Source organism: Anser anser (assembly GCF_964211835.1).
Source record: "Anser anser genome assembly, chromosome: W".
Classification (NCBI taxonomy): domain Eukaryota; kingdom Metazoa; phylum Chordata; class Aves; order Anseriformes; family Anatidae; genus Anser; species Anser anser.
The window spans coordinates 14,203,852-14,220,348 of NC_139731.1; the positions used below are offsets into that span (position 1 = coordinate 14,203,852).

The following is a 16,497-nucleotide window of genomic DNA, read 5'->3' on the forward strand; positions in this document are numbered from 1 at the left end:
TCTTACTGCGGTGAGTAGGTGAGATGCTATCCTGGTTTTTTTTGGGAGTTAATTTTCTTCCTAGCAGCTGGTATTGTGATGTGGTTGGTAGCATCCCAACAGTTGTCTGTATTGGAGGCCGAAGTGACCCTAACTAGGAACGAGTGGCAAAAGCATCCCATTGTGACTGGTCCGGAGGCTCCGTGCATCCTTGGCATTGACTGCCTCAGGAAAGGGTACCGGTGGGCTTTTGGCATAGCTGCCTTGGAGATGAAGGACATAAAAAAGTTGTCTGCCTTGCCCGGTCTCTCAGAGGACCCTTCTGTTGTGGGGTTGCTGAGGGTTGAAGAACAGCAAGTGCTGATCGCTACCACGATAGTGCAGTGGCAGCAGTATCGCACCAACCGAGACGCCCTAATTCCCATCCATGAGCTGGCTCATCAACTGGAGAACCAAGGAGTGATCAGCAAGACTCGCTCACCCTTTAATAGTCCCATATGGCCAGTGCAAAAGTCTAATGGAGCGTGGAGACTTAACAGTGGACTATCGGGGCCTGAATGAAGTCACGCCAACGTCATGTGCTGCCGTGCTGGACATGCTAGAACTTCAATATGAACTGGAGTCAAAGGCAGCCAAGTGGTATGCCAGAACTGATATCGCTAATGCATTTTTCTTGATCCCTTTGGCAGCAGCGTGCAAGCCACAGTTTGCTTTCACTTGGAGGGGCATCCAATACACCTGGAATCGACTGCCCCAGGGGTGGAAACACAGCCCTAGCATTTGCCATGGACTGATCCAGTCTGCGCTGGAGCAGGGGGAAGCTCCTGAACTCCTGCAGTACATCGATGGCATCATTGTGTGGGGTGACACTGCAGAGGAACTATCTGACAGAGTAAAGAAAATGGTCTAAATTCTACTGAAGGCTGGTTTTGCAAATAAAAGTAGGAAAAAGAATATACAAGTTTTCTTAGGCGTCGTGGGTTTTTGGAGAATGCACATTCCAAATTACAGTCTGATTGTAAGCACGCTCTATCAAGTGACCTGGAAGAAGAATGATTTCAAACGGGGCCCTGAGCAATGACGAGCCTTTGAACAAATTAAACAGGAGATAGTTCATGCAGTAGCCCTTGGGCCAGTCCGGGACGGACAAGATGTAAAACGTGCTCTGCGCCGCAGCCAGGGAGAATGGCCCCCCAAAGCCTCTGGCAGAAAGAGCCCTGGGAAACTCGAGGTCGACCCCTAGGGTTTTGGAGTCTTGGATACAGAGGATCCGAGGCTTGCCACGCTCCAACCGAAAAGGAGATATTGGCAGCATATGAGGGAGTTTGATCTGCTTCGGAAGTGGTCGGCACTGCAGCACAGCTCCTTCTGGCACCCCGACTGCTGGTGCTGGGCTGGATGTTCAAAGGAAGGGTCCCCTCTACACATCATGCAACTGATGCTATGTCGAGTAAGTGGGTTGCACTGATCACACAGCGGGCTCGAATGGGAAACCCCAGTCGCCCAAGAATCTTGGAATGATCATGGACTGGCCAGAGGGTAGGGATTTCAGAATATCACCAGAGGAGGAGGTGACGTGTGCTGAAGAAGCCCAGCTGTACCAGAAAATGAGAAGAAATATGCCTTGTTCACTGATGGGTCCTGTCGTATTGTGGGAAAGCATCGGAGATGGAAAGCTGCTGTATGGAGTCCTACACGACGAGTTGCAGAAGCTGCTGAGGGAGAAGGTGAATCGAGTCAGTTTGCAGAAGTAAAAGCCATTCAGCTGGCTTTAGATATTGCTGAACGAGAAAAGTGGCCAGTTCGCTATCTCTATACTGATACATGGATGGTAGCAAATGCCCTGTGGGGGTGGTTACAGCAGTGGAAGCAGAACAACTGGCAGCGCAGGGGCAAACCCATCTGGGCTGCTACACTGTGGCAAGATATTGCTGCCCGGGTAGAAAACCTGTCTGTAAAGGTACGTCATGTAGATGCCCACATGCCCAAGAGTTGCGCTACTAAAGAACATCAAATCAACCAGCAGGTGGGTCAGGCTGCTAAGATTGAAGTGGCTCATGCGGATCTGGACTGACAGCGTAAAGATGAGTTATTTATAGCCCGATGTGTCCATGACACCTCGGGTCATCAAGGAAGAGATGCAACATATAGGTGGGCTGATGAGGGAGGGGTGGACTGGACTTAGGTTATCCATGCTTGTGAAACATGCTTGAAAGGGAAACAAGCTGCTGGTATGTAAGGAACTCAGGTAGCTTTTGTTTGATATTAGTCAAGTAAATTTGGTGAAGCCTTAGGCCACAGTATGAGCTCCGCTTCACCTGAACCCGGTATGTAGTGGTGATTGAGCAACAGTGAGTGGCACCGTTTGGGGGCCTGGGTGGCGCCGATGCAGAAGGGGGGATGTGCTGTCCAAGGAAGGCATCAGATCAGAGCCTGCCCCAGGAGATAACAGAAGCCATTCGGCCCTGCAACAAAGAACCACCAATCTGAAGGAACATAACGTATATGCGTTGAGAACTGATTGGACTATAGCGGACAAATAAAAGATTGTACGGGTATAAAGGAACCCAGGGAATGTTTTGAGAGTGGTCCCTCCTTGGAGGCACCCAGCTTGAGCTCATATATGGGTACCTCTAAATACTTGATGCAATAAAATAAGAGTTGACTTGCTGAGCGAATTCTGGATGCCTGGGGAGACCTATTCTGCTAGGGGAAACAATGGGATTCCCTAACATGTTGCAGTGAAGCAAACCAAGTGGTTAAAGTCTCTCTGGCGTGGAGGACGGAGGCTGAAATATAAATACGAGGAGGCCTGGAAGACCGATGATATCACACTCCCACAAACCCTCCAAGGCAAGTGCCACGTGTTTACAATGATGGCAGCAACCTCCAGATGGCTGGAAATATATCCCGTGCCCCATGCCACCGCCCAGAACGCTATCCTGAGCCTTGAAAAGCAAGTCTTATGGCGACATGGCACCCCAGAGAGAATTGAGTCAGACAGCGGGACTCATTTCCGTAACAACCTCATGGATACCTGGGCCAAAGAGCATGGCATTGAATGGGTGTATCACATCCCCTATCATGCACCAGCCTCCGGGAAAATTGAACGATACAATGGACTGTTAAAGACTACAGTGAGAGCAATGGGTGCTGGGACGTTAATATCAGGATACACAGTGAGCAAAAGCCACCTTTTTAGTGAACTCTAGGGGAGGATCTGCCAACTGAGCTGGCCCTGCCCAGCTCGACTGGGGTAGAGCTAATTTTCTGCCTAGTAGTTGGTATGGTGCTGTGTTTTGGATTTAGGATGAGAATAAAGCTGATAATATGCTGATGTTGTTTCAGAGCAGTGCTTACGCTAAGTCAAGGATTTTTCAGCTTATGCTGCCCAGACAGCAAGGAGGCTGGGGATGCGCAAGAAACTGGGAGGGGACAGACCCAGGACAGCTGACCCAAACTGGCCAAAGGGATGTTCCTTACCATATGATGTCACACTGAGCGATAAAACTGGGGGGTTGGCCAGGGAGGCTGTTGTTGCTTGGGGACTGGCTGGGCATCAGTTGGCTGGTGGTGAGCGATTGTGTCACTCATCATTTTCTTAGTTTATTTTTTATTTTTATTTTATTTTATTTTTCTGTTTAAACTGTCCTTTTCTCAACCCATGAGTTTTTGTTCTTTTCATTTTTCTCCCCATCCCCCTTGGAGGGTGAGTGAGCAGATGGCTGTGTGGTGTTTAGCTGTCTGCTGAGTTAAACTGCAACACGTGCTTTAGAAGAAAAGTGTAAGAATAAACCCATAGTAGGTAATGAATATTCTTTGTAGTTCCATCCTTTGTTAGTTCTTCCAGATTTCTTTTTTATCAGTTGTCCTGGTTTTGGCTAGGATAGAGTTACTTTTCCTCCTAGTAGCTGGTAGGGTGCTATGTTTTGGATTAGGATGAGAAGAGCGCTGATAACATGCTGATGTTTTAATTGCTGCAGAGCAGTGCTTACAGCAAGCCAAGGACTTGTCAGCTTCTCGCTCTGTCCTGCCAGCGAGCAGGCTGGGGGTGCAGCAGGAGCTGGGAGGGGACAGACCCAGGACAGCTGACCCAAACTGGCCAAAGGGGTATTCCATACCATCTGACGTCATGCTAAACAATATATAGGGGTGGCTGGCCGGGGTGGGGGGCCGGCTGCTCGGGGATAGGCTGGGCATCGGTCAGCGGGTGGTGAGCAATTGCATTGTGCATCACTTGTTTGTACACATTATTATTATCATTATTATTATTATTATTATTATTATTATTATTATTATCCTTTCTTTCCTGTCCTAATAAACTGTCTTTATCTCAACCCACAGGCTTTCATTTCGTTCTAATTCTCTCCCCCATCCCAGAGAGGGAGGGGGGAGGGTGAGCGAACAGCTGTGTGGTGCTGAGCTGCTGGCTGGGTTAAACCTTAACATCAGTATTAAAGTTTATTGGCTTTAATGCTGTCTTAGGAGGCTTTCCATTTCTGTAGTGACACTTAAAATTAGTATAGTGCTTAGTTTTTTTCTTGCACCATCGTAATGTCTTTTCAGCTTTTAGCCACAGATGCACATGGAGCGTGCAGAGAAAAATCATTTTCTTGATCCGATTGCTTCTTTAGAATCCTGTAGTATGGCTTTATAACGGTTTTTGTCTTTATGTGCATTAAACCAAATTTAACAATCTTTAGTTTGGTTAGTCTTGTTACTTGTGCATACAGATTATTTTTAAGTTCCCTTCAAGTTTCTAACCCATCCTATTTCATTAACATAAATAACATATTTTGTACCCCCCTCCCCCGTTCTTTTTTTTTTTTTTTCAAATTATCAATTATATGTTGGATACTCTGTACTGAAGGAGATTGTGAACCTGGTACTTAATTGCATAAAATTCAGGATACATTTTTTTAAGGATAAAAATCTTCCATTCATTCATCTCTACTCTTTGCATTTATCTTTTCAGATTTTGATGTGTGTAACTTGATTTGTATAACTTTTTTATATCTGTTGATACAATCTTTAGCAATACCTTACGTGAAAGTTTTGGTTTGCTAAGTTGGGAAAATGTTGTGGTTTTTTTTTTAATATACTTTTCTAATAACTCCTTTTAAGTCTTGTAAAAGATTACCATAATACAGTTTGTGTAAACTATTTTGTTTGCTTTATGGGGTTAGCCAGTTTTATTTTAAGGATATCTGATGAACAGTCATCTGGATGAGCTTTGGAATCCTTTTTGTGTAGACCTGTTTATTACCTTTTCTCCATTGTGGCCACTACTGTTTTATAACAGTGCTAGCAAACATATGTAGATAGTTCGTGTTAATGTTCTTTTCTAACGCTTAGTTGTGAAGCTTGATGGGTCAGTGGTAATACTTACTAATGAATTTCCTCCAATTCTTCCATCATTTTTACTTTTTTGTCAAACTAATGTTTAGTATAATTAAAATGACTTTAGGATGCTTTGTTCCTTCTCCCCTTCCTTTTTGGTTATTCAGTAGATCTGATTTATTTTTTCAAGTTTTCTGCTTGTAGTGTGCCTGAGAAGTCAGAGCACGCAGAGCACGCAGAGCACGCGATCGGCTCCGTGTAGACGCGTTCTGCAGCGGAGCGGGGGATCGAGGCGGGCAGGGCTTTTTTTCTGGCATGGAGGCCACTTGAGGCAGTGGAGGGAGCCGCCAGGACCCGGCAGCCTTCGCGAGGGAGGCTGACGAGGCGCAGGCGGATCTGGCAGCACCCCTTCCCCGGCCGTACAAAGGCAGCCCCTAGGGAGCGCGGTGACCAGGATGGGCAAACAGGGCATGGTGTGGCAGTCAAGTCGTGGCGCGGCAGTTTGCACGGCAGTGCGCGCAGGCAGGGCGAGCAGGGAGGGCGCCCTCACTGCTCTTTTCCAACGGTCTTTTCCAACGGCGGTTGTAACCTGCTTGTGAAGAGCCCAGCCATGGTATCCACCAGGCAGAAAACCATGGCCTCCGCATCTCTTGCGGGCTCTCTCTTGTGGGCTGAGACCAAAACCCAGACGGAGGGGCCACAACCCCCCATGGCAGATGTCTACATGCAGACAGAGCCCCTGAGGACCAAAAGAGCTTTCCAGACCCCCAGTTGTGGGGAACTCCAGAATCCTGAAGTCCCCCTAGGGCCCAATGGCAGAATTGGGTGTCGTGGGTGCAAGTGTGCCCAGCTGGATGAGCTTTTTGAGCAAGTTGCTGTCTTGCGAGAGGAGCTCAACAGGCTGCAAAGCATCCAGGAATCAGCGAAAGATTGATGTGTGGTATCAAGCACTGGCACAGGCTGAGCAACAGCCCTGCCTTAAGTCCTCACAAGGGACTGGTAAAGGAGCCTCCAACCCTGAATTGGCACAACTGATGGACTCGCAAGACAAGGGAAGCTGGACCCTCATCTCTGCTCGGAGCAGAAGAAGGGATCTCCCCCTTGCCCCTGAAGTGCCCCTACGCAATAGATATGATGCTCTGGAGCTCAGAAAAGGAGAGGATAATAAAAACAAAAATGGTAATGGTCAAGCCCCAGGAAAGGGCAACAGTATAAACGTGGACCAGCAAACCACGTGTATAAGAACCAGTGCCACAAAAAAGCACGAAGGGTGTTGGTAATTGGAGATTCCTCTCTGAGAGGCACTGAAGCGCCCATTTGCTGCCCAGACAATCTCTCTCGAGAGGTTTGCTGCCTGCCTGGGGCCTGCATCCGCGACATCACAAAGAGGCTACCAAGCTTGGTTAAGCCACATGACTATCACCCATTCCTACTCTTTCATGTAGGGATGAATGAGGTCGCAATAAGGAAACTACGAAACATCAAAAGGGACTTTATGTCCCTTGGAAAGATGTTGAAGGGATTGGGAGCGCAAGTAGTGTTCTCAGTCCTCCCAGTTGGAGGCTGGGACCCAAGGAGGAGGCAACATACAAATCAGGTGAATGATTGGCTACGTAGCTGGTGCCATGCTCAGGGTTTTAGGTTCTACGATCTCAGACATTTTTCTGAGAGACCAGGAATGCTGACACCAGATGGGGCATGCCTGATGAAGTGGGGCAAGAGCATCCTGGGCAGCAAGCTGGCTGGACTCATTAGTAGGGCTTTAAACTAGACTCGGTGGGGGAAGGGGATGTACCTGTAAGAGACGCAAAAGAACCAGTGGATGCCAGTACACTAGAAAACAACGGGGAGACACCTGTGAATCATCCCATAGGAATTGGGAATGACTCCTCTAAAAAGGCAATGTGGCCCATAGCCCAGCTGAAGTGCCTCTACACCAATGCATGCAGCATGGGGAATAAGCAGGAGGAGTTGGAAGCCATGGTGCAATTAGAAAACTCTGATCTAATTGCTATCACAGAAACGTGGTGGGACAAATCACACAACTGGAACACTGGAATGGAGGGCTACAAGCTTTACAGGAGAGATAGGCAGGGAAGGAAGGGTGGGGGTGTTGCCCTCTATGTTAAGAAGTGGATAGATTGTGAAGAATTGCCGCTAAGAAACAGCCATGAGCAGGTTGAGAGCCTGTGGGTAAAAATTAAGCATCAGACCAATAAAGGGCACCTTGTGGTTGGGGTCTACTACAGGCCGCCCGATCAAGGGGAGCCTTTTGATGAAGCCTTCTTGCTCCAACTACAAGAAGCATCGTGCTCACGGGCTCTCATCCTGATGGGGGATTTCAATCACCCAGATGTCTGCTGGGAAAGCTACATGGCAGGCAGCAAGCAATCCAGGAGACTCCTGGAGTGCATTGAGGACAACTTCCTCGTCCAGATGTTAGACAAGCCAACCAGAGGAGAAGCGTTTCTGGACCTGGTGCTCACCAGTGTGAATGACCTCATTAAAGAGGTTAAGATTGGAGGCAGTCTGGGTTGCAGTGACCATGGCCTGGTTGAGTTTGTGATCTCGAGGGATGTGGGCCTGGCAAAGAGCAAAGTCAGGATCCTCGACTTTAGAAGAGCAAACTTACAGTTACTCAAAGAATTAGTGGAAGAGATTCCGTGGGACACTGTCCTTAGGGAAAGAGGATCTGATCAGAGCTGGCAACTCTTTAAGGATATTTTTCTTAGAGTGCAAGAGTTCTCCATCCCCATGTGCAATAAATCAAGCAGGGAAGGTAGGAAACCGGTATGGCTGAGCAATGACCTTCTGGTCAAACTTAGGCAAAAGAAGGGACTGCACAGGCAGTGGAAACAGGGCCGTGTGCCCTGGGAAGAGTACAGAAACGCTGTCCGGACGTGCAGGGATGGGATCAGGAAAGCCAAGGCACTGACAGAGCTAAACTTGGCGAGGGATGCAAAAAATAACAAGAAGGGATTCTACAGGTACATTGGCCAGAAAAGAAAGACTAAGGAGAATGTACCCCCTCTGAAAAATGTAGATGGAGGACTGGTAACAACAGACGTGGAGAAGGCTGAGGTACTCAACAACTTCTTTGCCTCAGTCTTCACTGGCCGTCAGGCTTCCCACATCTCTCGAGTCTCCGAACCTCTAGGTGGGGGCTGGGGGAGCAGAGTCCCTCCCACTGTAAGCGAAGAGCGGGTTCGGGACCTCCTGATGCAACTGAACAGCTACAAGTCCATGGGGCCTGATGACATCCATCCCAGGGTTCTGAGGGAATTGGCTGATGTAGCTGCCAAGCCACTCTCCATCATATTTGAAAAGTCATGGTAGTCAGGTGAAGTCCCCCGTGACTGGAAAAAGGGAAACATCACTCCCATTTTTAAAAAGGGTAGAAAGGAAGACCCGGAGAACTACAGACCGGTGAGCCTCACCTCTGTGCCTGGCAAGATCATGGAACAGATCCTCCTGGAAGCAATGTTAAGGCACATGCAAGACCAGGAGGTGATCCGAGACAGCCAGCATGGCTTCCCCAAGGGCAAATCATGCCTGACCAATCTGGTGGCCTTCTATGACAGCATCAGTTGGCAAAGGAAGACCGACTGATGTCATCTACTTGGACTTCTGTAAGGCTTTTGACACAGTCCCACATGACATCCTGATTTCTAAATTGGAGAGAGATGGATTTGAAGGGTGGACCATTTGGTGGATAAGGAATTGGCTTGATGGCTGCACCCAGAGAGTAGTGGTCAATGGCTCTCTGTCCAGGTAGAGGCCGGTGACAAGCGGTGTCCCTCAGGGGTCTGTCTTGGGACCGGTGCTTTTCAATATCTTCATCAGTGACCTAGATGATGGGATTGAGTGCACCCTCAGCAAGTTTGCAGATGACACCAAGCTGAGTGGTGCAGTTGATACAACAGAAGGAAGAGATGCCATCCAAAGGGACCTGGATAAGCTTGAGAAGTGGGCCCACGTGAACCGAATGAGGTTCAACAAGTCCAAGTGCAGGGTGCTGCACCTGGGACGGGGCAATCCCAGGCACGAGTACAGACTGGGAGAAGAACCTATTGAGAGCAGCCCTGTGGAGAGGGATTTGGGGGTTCTGGTAGATGAGAAGCTCAACGTGAGCCAGCAGTGTGCGCTTGCAGCCCAGAAGGCCAACCGTATCCTGGGCTGCATCAAGAGAGGCGGGGCCAGCAGGTCAAGGGAGGTGATTGTCCCCGTCTACTCTGTCCTTGTGAGGCCCCGCTTGGAGTACTGCGTCCAGGTCTGGGGCCCCCAGTACAAGAAAGATGTGGACCTGTTAGAACGGGTCCAGAGGAGGGCCACAAAGATGATCAAGGGGCTGGAGCACCTCTCCTATGAAGAAAGACTGAAAGAGCTGGGGATGTTCAGCCTGGAGAAGAGAAGGCTCCGGGGAGACCTCGTTGCGGCCTTTCAATACTTAAAGGGTTCTTATAAAAAGGATGGAGAGGGACTCTTTACTCGTGTAGATAATGATGGGACAAGGGGGAATGGTTTTAAACTGAAAGAGGGGAGATTTAGATTGGATGTTAGGAAGAAGCTCTTTACTCAGAGGCTGGTGAGGCACTGGAACAGGTTTCCCAGAGAAGCTGTGGATGCCCCATCCCTGGAAGTGTTCAAGGCCAGGCTGGATGGGGCCCTGGCAAACCTGATCTAGTGGGTGGCATCCCTGCCTATGGCAGGGGGTTGGAACTAGATGGTCTTTAAGGTCCCTTCCAACCAAGCCATTTTGTGTGTGTACACACATGCATACACATACGCACACGTGTTTAGGTTGTGTCCCCAACACTCCTCACACACAGTTTTCCCTCGTACGTTTGTTTTTTCTTCTTGCTGTAGCATATATTCATTAACTTTAAAAAGTCAGATTTCTCTTTTAGCTCATAGTATTTTCTCTTAGATTTTGTAGTTCAGTTGTTGATTGATGTTTTGTTTGTTTGTTTGTTTGTTTTCAAGTGAGAGGTTTTTTTCAGTCTTGTAGTTTTCTATACGTCATTGCTTTCATTGGACCTTTATGGATTTTTATGGCCTTTACTTTAGAGGTATGTGTTTCTAGCTAACAGTATATTTTTATTACATTCTCATTATTTAAAAATAGTGACACATCCCTGTTTGGTACTTTTGGATGTTGGTTCACTTGATATTGTCCTTTTTAGTGGTTTCACAGTTGCAGATTTTTAAATTGACTCCATTCTCCAAATTAAGAATATCCTTCTCTTGTGAGTTGTTGAACAAACTTTCAGAGTATTATTGCTTTTGAGAAAATATTTGTCTTATGATTGTTTTATTCTGCAGTTCAATACATTTTTTTCCTCTCAAATATAAAAGTAAAGATACTTCTCTCAATGGAGGGGAAAAAAAAATCCAAATTCAGTATTTGGCTGTCCTAATAAGAAATGTAATAGATAGCAACAGCATTGTTTTCATGAGAAACGAGTACTTTCTGTTTTAGAAGGAAACTCATCTGAGGTATCTTAATCTGGAATATCCAAAAGAAATAGAAAAACATCATTTAGAAGAAGTGAGTCTCATGTGCTCATTGTTCAGACTTCTTTCTCTACAAATCTGCAACACTAGAAACAAAGCATGATTCATGATGTAAAGAATACCTATTATCTGCTCAACACAGTTGATAGTTGCTTGTCTTTCCTTCTGTCTGCTCTTCTTGAATGACTTGGAAATAACTTCAGTTAACTTCTAGTTCAGCTTTTGTACAGAAAGAATTTATCTTAACCTCACAGTATGAAAAATCTCTTTCTTATTTTCTACTAGTTCAGCTTAAAGTCAATAAAGACTATTAGTGGCACTCATTTTTATGTGAATAATCATATTTGATATTACAGCAGTGATGGTCTTTCAGAAGTAGGATCATAGAATCCTTAAGGTTGGAAAAGACCTCTGAGATCATCTGTCCAACCATCCCCCTACCACCAATATCACCCGCTAAACCCTGTCCCTAAGCACCATGTCCAACCTTTCCTTAAACACCCCCAGGGACGGTGACGCCACCACCTCCCTGGGCAACCCGTTCCAACGCCTGAATACCCTTTCTGAGAAGAAATGTCTCCTAATTTCCAAACTAAACCTCCCCTGGCACAACTTGAGGCCATTCCCTCTAGTCCTATTGTCAGTTATCTGTGAGAAGAGGCTGACCCCCAGCTCCCCACAACTCCCTTTCAGGTAGCTGTAGGTCTCCCCTGGGTCTCCCCAATAAGGTCTGCCCTGAGCCTCCTCCTCTTCTCCAGACTAAACAACCCCAGGTCCCTCAGCTGCTCCTCATAAGACTTTATAAGTCTGCCCTTGAGCATTTTTTCTTTCACTTGAGATTGTCTCAAAGATGTATAAGCAGCCTCCTGCTCATATTACTCAATTTTTTATTTTCATGTTCATTTTATTTTCATAAGACTAACCCAAGCCATTCTTTGATTCTATGAGTCTATGATATCCTTTCAGGATGAACAGGAAAGTAAAAATCTCTTATTTATACTCCAAAGCTTCAGATATATCTGTTCGTACTACAGTAGGAAGCAAGTTTCTTTGACTGAAAGTATGTGGCACCACATACACAACCCTTCCTTTTGCAGCTTTCCAGATGTCCAGTGTTTGGACTCTTCTCCTGGCTTTTTCTAAAGACTTTATTTCATGCAATGCTTTTTATTTTTTTCTTTTTTGGTAACAATACTTTTCATCTGTTTATGTCTCCAATGTAGCCTTGGCATTTTATTTCAAACTACAGTTCTGTTGACAGTGTTGTTGTAGCACGTATCACATAATGATGTCTAGTACAAGACTCCACAACAATCCTGGCAATCAAACATCTCTTTGAAAACTGTTCTACTGCAATACCACCGTGTACAGAGCTTACTGCAGTTTCTGTTACAGTAGGTCTGCTTGCATCGCTGTGCCCAGCCCCACTTTGTGTTGCTTTTGTACTCTGCCTGTATTGTACCAGCCTTATTCCCAGAGACAGGATGATATCGTCTTCTCTATTTGGTAGTCCTTTTCCATTTCCCAGCAAAATGTAGGTTCATAAACTGGTATCTGAATCCTTTGGGGCTGCTTTTTTTTGTTGGTTTGGAGAGTACATGGACATGTCGAATTGTGTATCCTTAGGAAGAAGGTGAGGATAAAAAGTTCCCAGTCACCTTGCTTACCTTGTAGTTCACTTCTCATATCACTGGAAATTCCCAGCCCTCTCGTAAATTTAGGGTGATTGTGGACAGAGGTTAATATGGAAAGCAGAAGTCCTACCGACCCTTTGTTTGGGGAGGGGAAAAAAATAATCATGTAGTGTGGTAGTTAAGTGCTGTCTTTTTACTTCTGTCTTTGTTTACTATTTGTCTTTAAATTACAGGGGAATTAAGAATAAGGCTGTTCAGTTATGAGATGCTAAGACTGGAGTTTGAATCATTAAATCGATATTTTTGTCGATTGTAAATCTAATATATTGGTTAAAATCTCCTTTAAAATAGAAATCTCTCTCCTCCATGTGATTTAGCACTTACTTGAGAGAACTCAGGTATATCTGGCTTTGGTTCTAGATGTAAATCCAATTGATATTTCTTGAAGGAAAATTATCTGTATCCTTAATTACGATCAGCAAAATACCTGTTATGCTTTGGAAACTACATGTTGAATGCATGTTTAGATTTCTAATTTTTTAATTGTCTACTAATAACTTTTTTTTTTTTTTTCAGAACCCTGTGATAATATGAGAGAGATTCTCCAAAATGTGGCCAAATTACAAGGCATTTCAAATATGAGAAAACTAGGTCACTTGAATAATTTTACTAAGGTAGGTACTCAAATGGTGTCAGAACAAGTGATCATATGGATAAAATATTTTATATATACTATATCAGATGTACAGGAGATTCATAAAACAGTCTAGTATCATGGAACAGTGCATGGAAATCTATATACTGTCGGAGAGGAAAGGAGCAAATAAGGACAAGCAAATATGTGAATGCAAAATTATGCTGAAACTTGTTTGTGTCCCTTACTGGCTGAATTTTTGTAGTGTTGTAGTGTTTAGAAGTCTGAATTATCTTCTAATTCAGGGGTTAAGTTGTACAAATAGAGCTAAAGGATTGGTTCCTGATCCACAAGGCTGAATCAAAAATGTGAAATGACAGATTTCTGGATGTAAACTGGCAAAGTATGGTGAGGTGGAGGACTATGTCAATGAGCATGATAGGCAGTGGCTTGGGCACTGATAGACTAGAAACTGTCAACTTCCATTGCGGGTTTGATAGTGAAAATAAATTAAAGGGTCAATTTCTAAAAATGGTCTGTATTGCTGATTTTTGAGGTGCTTTTACCAATTGTAAGATTACAAATCATTGGAATGTGAAAGATACTTGCCTGAAAGTTTGATAGATGTGTTGGGAGCTGGCAGAAGGCAAGAATTAATAACTTACTGCAGAATGAGAGATGATAGGCTGAGGGAAGAGACCATGAAAGGCCCTTCAGAATGAGAGCAAGTACCATTTTTTGGTAGATGAAGAACTGGTGGAGAGGAGCAGAGAGGACTGATGAGAGGTGAGTAGTGAGTTAGAAAAAGGGTGTTGTAGCATAGTGAATAGTTGGGGGTTGGACCAGTGTTCCAGCTGGGCAAGGGAAAAGTACATTGCATTAGGTGAGGTAGGATACATAAGAGCTTCAGTGTACCTGTTACCTCAACAGATGTACTGATACACAGAAGGAGTTGGTAAATTCTACACCTTTCTGATAGGGTTACAGATAGGGCTACATGCCTGAAGATGAAACACAAGTTTCAGTGACACAGGATGGATTTTGCAATCGGCAATAGCCAGGAAAGAAGGTAGCAGTGGAAACTTTGGTGGGAAAAGTATGGTTGAAATTATTGTTGTTGTACACGAAAATAAAAAATTGAGTAATATGAGCAGGAGGCTGCTTATACATTTTTGAGACAATCTCAAGTGAAAGAAAAAATGCTCAAGGGCAGATTTGGGGGACCAAATTACATGAGAAGGACAAACACATCATAATCTTTGAAGCAGGTGTGTGTGGAGAATAGTCAGACTTCTTAGTGTCACTGATAAGCACTGGCCTTGGGCAAAGGGAATTAAGCAGCTTGCTCCTGCTTCTCTCTTATACAACCTTTTTGTGGATGGAGGTCTGTAGGCTTAGTATGAGAGGTTGCTGAAGGCGGGAGTCTTGTGGTGGGGGGACAGCCCTGTTTTGGCAGCAGAACAGAATCTTGAAGGCCATGGTGCCTGGAGTAAAACCTTTTGCTTCGTTATGTGTAAAATAAATATTGAAGTTAACACCCCCAAATATGATAATGACCTTAATGAAGTACATGCTAAACATATATGACTATAGTACTCAAATCTCCACCCATATCATGCTAAACATCACCCAAGGGGGTGGAACAGATAAGGTTAGGATATGAAAGAGTTAGTGTTAGGGGGAAAAAAAAAAAGTTAGAAAAAAGAAGAGAGATAGGGGTGTGCGGGTGGCGGGAGGGAGAAGAAATTGGAGACCTAGAAGAGGCAATCGATGAGCTGTGCTCCTTTCTCCTCCTCCAAGATAGGGACGCCCTCTTGGTAAGCTCTGTGTCTTTGCCCTTTGGTGAGGAATACCTGGGATAGCATTTTGCTGGCACTAATATCATTTATTAGCACTATTGCGGTAAGTGTATTTATCAATGGCAATTCTGAATCTGTTATATCTGTCACCTTATTAAATATGTTCAGCTAACCTCCTAATTCTTCCAACCCAACACGAGTTGTACTAGCCAGTGCTTCAGTCTGTCCAGTGAGGTTATACAACATCCTTCGGTTCTGGAGTGCTGTAACTTAAGGCGTGAAAATTTATTCCAGGGTCCATTCAACTACAGTCCCTGTCTTGAGGTATTGCCAATGATCTTTCAGTTCCCTTTTGGTCCATCCCCATAGAGCTGGTGAAAGAGGTTTTCTCCAGAGGAGGCAAAGTGTTAACAGTCCCAATGCGTGTTGGCATTGCTGACCTTCCTTAGAGGATATGCCTCCTGAATCAGAAATGGTTGGCTTGGTGAGGTTTGGAATAGTAAGGTAATGTTTATATCTTTCTGCAATTTAGATACCTTAATGTTGCCTTCCTTAATAGGCATAATTTCATTGATACTGTCCAGATAGGTATACCATTTACAGACTGTGGGTTTCTGGGCAATTCCTGCAGGTGGTACCATACCCTTGCAAACTATATCTAGGAGATGGAAAGGACCCTAGATAATCACACTCTGTTCTCTCCTTATCTGTTCCACCCATTTCACCACTTGCACTAGAGACAGTAAGCCTTTTTCAAGATCCTAATATCTTGTTACGGTGTCATTGAAGAGTGGGAGCTAAACTCTAGTGGTCTCTCTGGTCCTTCTGGTCCCTTTTGCCAGAGATTACAGTGGGAACCATGTTCACTGAATCCCCATTCTACACAAATAGGGTTGGTTGTGTGTAAGGGACCTAGCTGTTGAAATAACCTCAGTTCTTTTATTAATAATTCTAATGCATCCTTGTGCTGTTTAGTCCAGTCCCATGATTTCCCTTTTCTAAGAAGATTGTATAAGGGACAGGTAATGATAGAAAAAACAGGGATATCCTTATGCCAGTAAGTAATATCCCAGAATTTGCTGTAAGTTCTTTGTACTAGAGGGACTCTGCCCATTATCTATTTTCTCCAAGGTGTATGGAGGAATAGAAGTGTCTCCTTTAATCTACCAGACTCCCAGGAACTTAACCTCTTGCACGGCCACCTGACATTTTGATGGAGGAATGTCTAATTCCAAAGCTCTCAATTTTTCTCATGCAGCTTCCATGGCATGTCTGACTCCCTCTGCATTTTTCCCTCCTATCACTATGTCATTGATGTACTGATATACTACAATGCCTGGTGGGCTGGGGATTTCTGCTAAAACCTTTGCCAAGGCATTGTGAGCAACAGTAGGGGAGTGTTGATATCCTTAAGACAGCCTATTAAAGGTAAACTGTATCCCTTTCCAAGGAAAAGCAAATTGAGCCTTATCATGTTCCTGCAACGGAATCATGAAAAACATATCTTTAGTGTCTAAAGTTGCCATCCATGGGTGTGATGCTTCCTGAATTTGAGTTACCATTTCCACAATATTTGGCGCAGCGGCAGTTAAAAGGT

At 45.0% G+C, this 16,497-nt stretch overlaps 1 protein-coding gene across 13 annotated transcripts in view; it reads left to right on the forward strand.

Annotated features, from left to right (window-relative positions):
* The window catches only part of LOC310888779 (rapamycin-insensitive companion of mTOR-like), a 215,487-nt gene that overhangs the window by 48,074 nt on the left and 150,916 nt on the right, over positions 1 to 16,497 (forward strand). For 9 of the 13 annotated variants that reach the window (XM_083815835.1, XM_083815840.1, XM_083815844.1 and 6 more), the window contains one exon: positions 13,044 to 13,141. In XM_083815835.1, the coding sequence (XP_083671961.1) occupies positions 13,044 to 13,141 (98 nt within the window). Of the gene's footprint in view, positions 1 to 4,153; positions 4,193 to 13,043; positions 13,142 to 13,846; positions 13,888 to 14,080; positions 15,004 to 16,497 lie in introns of those variants that run through there. The other 4 variants (XM_083815845.1, XM_083815836.1, XM_083815846.1 and 1 more) reach the window with 4 other exon arrangements.